The following is a 6,621-nucleotide window of genomic DNA, read 5'->3' as shown; positions in this document are numbered from 1 at the left end:
GGAGTTAGAGCCCTAGAAGATGTCATCAACAACCTGGGAGCACCACTGGACCAGGGCAAAAGCAGTGCCGGTGCTGTGGCGTAGTGGGTAAAGCGCTGCCTGTGATGCCTGCATCCCATATGGGCGCCGGTTCCAGTCCTGGCTGCTCCACTTCAATCCAGCTCTCTGCTATGGCCTGGGAAAGCAGTAGAAGATGGCCCAAGTCCTTGAGCCCCTGCACCCATGTGGGAGACCCGGAAGAGGCTCCTGGCTCCTGGCTTCAGATTCGTGCAGCTCTGGCGGTTGCAGCCAATTGGGGAGTGAACCATCAGATGGAAGACTCTCTCTCTCTCTCTCTCTGCCTCTCTTTCTCTCTCTGTGTAACTCTGCCTTTCAAATAAATAAATCTTTAAAAAAAAAAAAAAAGCTCTGGGCAAAAAACGACAGGATGGGTGCCATGTGGGAAATGAGAAAAGGCATTAAGGGAAAACTGGACTTGGAAGCAAAATGCTCAACCAGGAAATCAAATGTCAGGGAACTTCTCGTTAAAAGTTCGGAAGTACTTTCCCACGGGTCAGCTCAGGCCCAGGCCAGTGTCCCGCAGAGTCAGCAGCTCATGCCTGGTCAGTACAGAGCCCAGGACTCAACACTGGTGCCCCAGGTTCCTTAGGTGCAGCCAAATAGATAATTCAAGGGCTAAAGGCAGCATGCCCAGCGCCCACTCTGTGTAAGTTACACAAGTGGAGGCAGGCAAGAAGGTGGAAACAGTTGGACTTTAAAGCCTTTTTTTTATTTTATTTTTTTTGAGACGGAGAGCGATCCTCCACACTGCATTCTCCACGGGTGGGGTGGGGGGGGTGAGGGGCAGCCGCAGGGCTGGCTACTCTAGGCGTCCCTTTTGTAGGGGCTGGCTCCTCTGCGCCGCAGGCACACGGGCCCAGTGCCAGGGCGCACGGACAGAGCGAGCACACAGGAGCTCCTCGCGAGCCCCAGCATCCAGCGGGAGAGGACGGCGCCGCCGAGGCCTCCCCGGGACGGGGCAGGGGGCGCCGGGGCAGTAGGGTGCTTTTGGTTTGCGCCTTGGAACTCCCAGTGAAAATTCTCGGCGACGGCACTTAGTGCTCTGTCGTGGAGCGAGCAGGACCGCCTCTCGTGCTTCCCAGCTGCAGGGATCTGATTCGCAAACACACCATCTTGCAGTCAACGCTCGAACGGAAAGCAGGCGGCCGAGCTGCGTGCCAGCCTCGGAGTGATCCGTTTCCGGGTGGGGGAACCGACGGGAGCGGACTCCGGAGAGGACGTGTGAGAGCCCCGACCCTCCCTCACCTCGGCTCCAGAACCCACCCACCCGGAGCCAGTGGGGTTTGCTCGGGCCTTGGGCCTTGCCAGCATGAGCCAGTCACTAAAATCTGTTCGAGACCCAGACTCAATGGACGCTGCTGCTTCTTCCCACTGGAAACGCAGGCCTCTCCTAATGGTGGCTGAGATTAGAGGGCTCGGTTTCCGTTCTCCGTGTTTCTGTGGGCCCGACGCCCGGCTTGGTCGGCGAGTTTCAGTGTGTGTGTGTGTGTGTGTGTGTGTGTGTAATGACGAATTCCTCTCGCCTGATTCTAAAACCATAACTTCGCTGGGTGCTGCAGCTGCGATGGTCTGGCGCCAAGCGACCCAATCCAGGCCGGAGGGAGAAGTGGGGGTGAGTGGGGAAGGGGAAAGAGCCGAGCTTCGGCAAAGTGGGAAGTAACGGCGGCTCCGCCCGGCCTCTGCCCCTTTAAGTGCTTCACTGACTCAGCTAAGCTTCCCCCTCAGGTCGCGTTTTTTATGAATGAAAAACGTCCTTACATTCATTACATAAACAAGCCTGTGCTGATTGGCTAACGGCCCCCGGTGCATAAATTATGTAAAACAGACCCCAGAGTGGGGTGGAGAGAGACGTACCGTTGGCCAATGGGAGCTGGAGTTGATGGGGCGGCTCGGCTGGATTTGCCCGAAGACAGGGTAAACAAGAGGTGATGGACAGCCGCGGGAACGGCCTCGGGCCAATGGGAACAAGGGTGGGTTAAGGCCGCAGGCCAATGGCGGCGGGCGAAGCAGTGGGCCGCTGGGGGCCGGGCCAGCCGCTCCAGCCTGGTTGGCAGCTGCGGCGCAGAGTCCAGCCGCTGGTGTGCGGAGCGGTTCAGTCTCCGGAGCGGTTCGGCCCAGCCATTCGTCCAGGCGCCCAGGCCCGGTGCGCGCGTGCGTGAGCGCGCCTGCGCCGCCCGGGCCGCTGCAAGGGGAGGAGAGCGGCAGCCTCAGGTGTGGGGGCGTTGCGGGGACAGGGGGGCATCGGAGGGGGTGTCCTGTAACGCGTCCGAACGGCCCAGCTGGCGAGAGTTCGCGGGCTGTTCCTCCATCCTCAAACTCGGGGTGCACATCTGGGGTGAGTCCCCCGGGGCTGGCTGACCGACAACCCCCCACCGCCGTCCCCCGCGGCCCGGTCCGGTTCGGTTCCAGGGAGGCGTCGGGCGGGGGCGGCTAACGGTTCCGGAGCGCGAGAGGAGCGGGTTCCGCACGTCGCTGGGGAGGCGCGCGGGAGCGCGAGGTGCGGGGGCTTCAAGGTGGAGATGGGGAGCGCCGAGTTGCGGAGCTTTGCAGTCTCTGGAGATCTGAGCCCCGAGGGGACTTGGAGGCTCGCGAGAAGAGACGCTTGGCGGAGCTTTGCAGCTGGGGGGTGGGGTGGGGGAGGAGTGCGTGAGGGCCACTGCCCCCCCAACACCCAGAGAAGGTTAGTGACACCGGAGGGTGTAGCCTTCGGGGTGGGGGTCGGCCAGGAACTTCTGCAGGCCTTGCAAGTTTCAGGCTGTGGAAAGTGGACGCTCAGCCCCGTCTGCCCCCATCATCAGTAAGCCGAGGGCGTCGGGCTGCGCAGCGACTCCCGAGGAAAATCGGGGAGCCCCCGAGCAGCGGCCTGCGGAGGGTGTGGGGGAAGCGGGTGCGGAGGGGGATGGAGCGATGCTGGAGCCTCGGGCTGGATTAGGAGACGGGCCGAGTCTTCGGACGAGCCGGGCCTCTGGGGGGAACGGAACTCCCGGTCGAGGAGGGGGTGCCGAAGAGCGATGTGTGGATCTGGGGGGGTGGGTTGGAGGCGCTTGGTAGCGCCCGGCGCAGCACCTCGTTTTATGAATGTCGGCGACTTGATGAATGAAGCGGGTTTCTTTCGTTGGCTCGCTGCTCCCTGCGGCTTTTTTTTTTTTTCCTTCCCTCTCCCCCTTTCCCTTTTTGTGAATGAAGCATTGAGCTCTCTTCCTAAAACGCTGGGGTGAGGGGCCTGCGTCGGAGGCTGGGCGTGCGTTGGGAGTGGGGGTGGGGGCGCAGCTGAAGGAGTTTTCATGAATGGGGAAGGCTGGGAATTGGGTGGAAGTGTGTCTTGTTTTGTGAATGGGGCCCAGCGCGAGGGATCCAGTTACAGCCTCTACCTGAGGTGGCGGCCGCGGCTCGCTCTCCATTCATAAAACCGGGCCCGCTGCGCGCCGCGGGGGAGGGGCTCGGCCGCGCCGCAGCGCTGAGTTAAAGTTTTCCTGGGGGCGCCGCGGGGCGGGGGCGCGGGAGGGGGAGCGCAAAGGAAGTGGCTTACACTCCTGGATGGACTCGAGCCTTCCCTTCGGGCGCATAGCAGATACTTTGAACACGGCGTTGCTAGCCCTTGAACTCCGGAGGCTGCTTTCAACTCGACGCTGCTTTTTGTGGTTCGCTCATGGCAGGTCTTTTTTATTTTTTCTTTCCCCTCTTAATTTCATCTTTACAAATAGATTTGCCCTTCAGGGAGAAGTATTTTATCGTGATATTCTGAAAGTGTCTCCCCTCTGGTGTCCTGCCCCACCCCAATAGACGCTGACAGAATTTCTAAAGCCACGATTTAACCAGGCAGATTTTCCGCCGGAGACAGAGAGCTCTTTCTGGTTGCCCCTTCGCTCACTTCTGAGATTTCTCGCGTTTTGTGTACGGGTTGGTGACATGTGAGAACGAGGCTTTATCCTGAACTCTTTTGCGCTGTTTGGAAGGCAGGCGGGCAGGCTGGCCCCGGGTGTTTTTCTAGGAAGTTATAAACTGTGTGCTGTTTTGCTCTCTTTCTTTTGACTTTGAAAATATCTGATTACTTGGGCCAGCGTGCTGAGGAGGAGGCTGGCGGTGAAGGGTTCTCTGGTATCCTGCTCACTTTCGAAAATTTGAGATGCTCCACGCAGTGTGAAAAACAGATTGGATGGAATTGCCCGCTGGGAATAAAAAAGTTCCCTGTTTAAAATTCGTGTACAAATTAAACAAAAGAAACCCTTACTGCCTTGCTAGAGCTAGGCTGAGTGAAATTAATGCATTCCCCCATTTTGTAAGAACCTGTGTTTTCATATGGAGAATAAAACGGAGTTCCAGAAGCTGGAACCTTTCTAAAATTACTATCACTTTGTTCCTCCAAAATTAGAGAAAGTTCTCTCGCCTCCCTTCTGATTCTTAACCTCTCTTCGCAGTGCTAAACATTCACCAGTGCTGAAATGAGTTTTATTTATTTCTTTGTTGATATGTCTGGGGAAATTGACTTCACTGTAAGAGACAAACTGAATGTTCTGCCATGGATGTTTCGCTTTAAGCATTTTTTTAAAAGACTTTTGGCACAGATGCACTTAAAATATGTGTAATGGAATTTAGTTTCGTTTATTACTTTTCACAGACTTTTATTCTGTCAGAAGTTGGTGATATCACAGATAAGTTACCATGGAGACAGTTTGTGATATTATAGACACTACAGGTACACCTGTTTGGACAGAAGGTTTAGATTTTAAATAAAGAATTGTGTGTGAAGAGCTTACCTCTGATCAACTTTATTCCTGGAACTATATATAGTATTTTACCACTGACCTACAAAATACTTTTAGAAACACCATGTATGTCAGGGTGTTAATTGCCAATAATTTGGAATACTTAAACCCAGTTTCTCTACTTCCTGTCACTGCACTATCAAAAATTAAATTATCTCCTTTTAAAACCCTGCCCTGGGGGATCTTGCATATGAGAGAAATTTGAAATCACCCTTTAATAATGAAATAAGGTCTTTTTCTTTTTCTGATGGGGGGACAGGCAGTACCAGAACCTTGACGATGATGATGAGAGAGAGGGAGAGAGAAAAGAAAGGAAATGGTGCTTGAGTAAATGGCATTAAGTCCGTGGTGCAGCTTTGATACCGTTAATCAAGCCTGCCATTGGTCTGTATAACTTACGCCTTGAGTGGGCTTTCAAGTACTTCAGAAAACGGTAGTGATTTGGCACAGGCCCTAAAGGAAAAAGTAGTGTAAAATTGCTTCGTTTCTCTCCCTGCCCCGCAGTTGAAGATCTCCCAAATTCCTGTTACAGGAGGATTTCCTTTGCCCCAGAAATTACTCAATGCTGAAACCTTTCAAAGCGGCATTAGAGACGTTGGAAGCATCATGGATGGATTTTATGATCAGCAAGTCCCTTTTATGGTCCCAGGGGTAAGTCCACGTGACGTTTGGTTTGTCTCGTCCTCCCTGCTCAGTGATGAGTCTTCTCCATGCTGCTTCAACGGGTCGACCCCCTTTGACCTGTGTACCACACTCGGGTGTTCTGGCCTCTTTCAGAAATCCCGATCAGAGGAATGCCGAGGGCGGCCTGTGATTGACAGAAAGAGGAAGTTTCTGGACACAGATCTGGCTCACGATTCTGAAGGTAGTGAAGCACACCCCTCCTGTGTTGTGGCTTCCTCCAGTCACGCTCCCCCGCCAACCCCCCACCTTCTCCCAAGCAGAAGAAAGATCCTCATTCTGGGGTCTCCTGTTTTCAATTCCAGAGTTGTTTCAAGATCTCAGTCAACTTCAAGAGGCTTGGTTAGCTGAAGGCAAGTTTCTTGGCTGTTCTATTTTTCATCTAAAGCATTTCACTGTGCTTTTTAATAAAAAAAAAAAAATCCACGGTCTAAAATGAACATCTCTTTTGCAGCACAAGTTCCTGATGATGAACAGTTTGTCCCAGATTTCCAGGCTGATAACCGTAAGTGTCTCGCGGGGCTCGGGCGTCCGTTCTGAAGCGCGTATTTGATTCGGATCACCCAAGTCTGGGACAGCCTCAGCCAGAGCCCGCAGATTTTGCAAGTAGTTACTTGTGACAAGTCAGAGCTAACCCAGAAAACTTGTTTTGTTCCTTATTGAAATGATTCCTAAAGTGCTTCTACTCCTTTGCAGGTGAGATTGACGGAACAAAATTCCACCCCACATTTCTTCCTGCTTTTACAGCTTTGCAAACCTTCTAGCTGAAAATTAAGTTTAACTGACATATATGATGTTGGACCAAGCATCTGTTCGCTAGACAGTATCTGACAGCTTTTGGGTTTGTTTTATAAATTAAGTCCTGGATGCAAATCACGAACCTGAGGTTTTCCGTTCTTTTTAAAGGTGCAGAAAGTAGTTCATGGGAAAATCCACTTAATTGTGGTCTCACGCAACGTGTTTGTTGTCAAACTCGTTTCTACTTCTAAGCTGACAAGGGGTGGTCGAAGAGTGACCTGACTGGCAGTTACTTTTCTCATAGTCCCCCCTGACTTTGCTGTTCCAAGAGTAGAAACATTTTTTTTTTGAATGGTCATTAAGTGCTTATTCCTCG

General features: G+C 53.2%; 1 protein-coding gene across 7 annotated transcripts in view; it reads left to right on the top strand.

Annotated features, from left to right (window-relative positions):
• The first annotated feature begins 1,994 nt into the window (after positions 1-1,994).
• The window catches only part of ETV5 (ETS variant transcription factor 5), a 64,577-nt gene continuing 59,950 nt past the window's right edge, over positions 1,995-6,621 (top strand). The window contains exons 1-5 of one of the 7 annotated variants that reach the window (XM_008266578.5): positions 1,995-2,271; positions 5,359-5,477; positions 5,604-5,691; positions 5,813-5,860; positions 5,962-6,012. In XM_008266578.5, coding sequence (XP_008264800.2) covers positions 5,433-5,477; positions 5,604-5,691; positions 5,813-5,860; positions 5,962-6,012 — 232 coding nt within the window. In that variant the 5' untranslated portion in view covers positions 1,995-2,271; positions 5,359-5,432. Of the gene's footprint in view, positions 2,396-2,470; positions 2,558-2,773; positions 2,858-3,537; positions 3,717-5,330; positions 5,478-5,603; positions 5,692-5,812; positions 5,861-5,961; positions 6,013-6,621 lie in introns of those variants that run through there. The other 6 variants (XM_008266579.5, XM_017346937.4, XM_089332082.1 and 3 more) reach the window with 6 other exon arrangements.

This window comes from Oryctolagus cuniculus, chromosome 4 (assembly GCF_051225735.1).
Source record: "Oryctolagus cuniculus isolate XC-2025 breed Fujian yellow rabbit chromosome 4, ASM5122573v1, whole genome shotgun sequence".
Lineage (NCBI taxonomy): Eukaryota > Metazoa > Chordata > Mammalia > Lagomorpha > Leporidae > Oryctolagus > Oryctolagus cuniculus.
The sequence above is the reverse complement of the archived record's forward strand: the minus strand, read 5'-3'. Positions and strand labels throughout refer to the sequence as shown.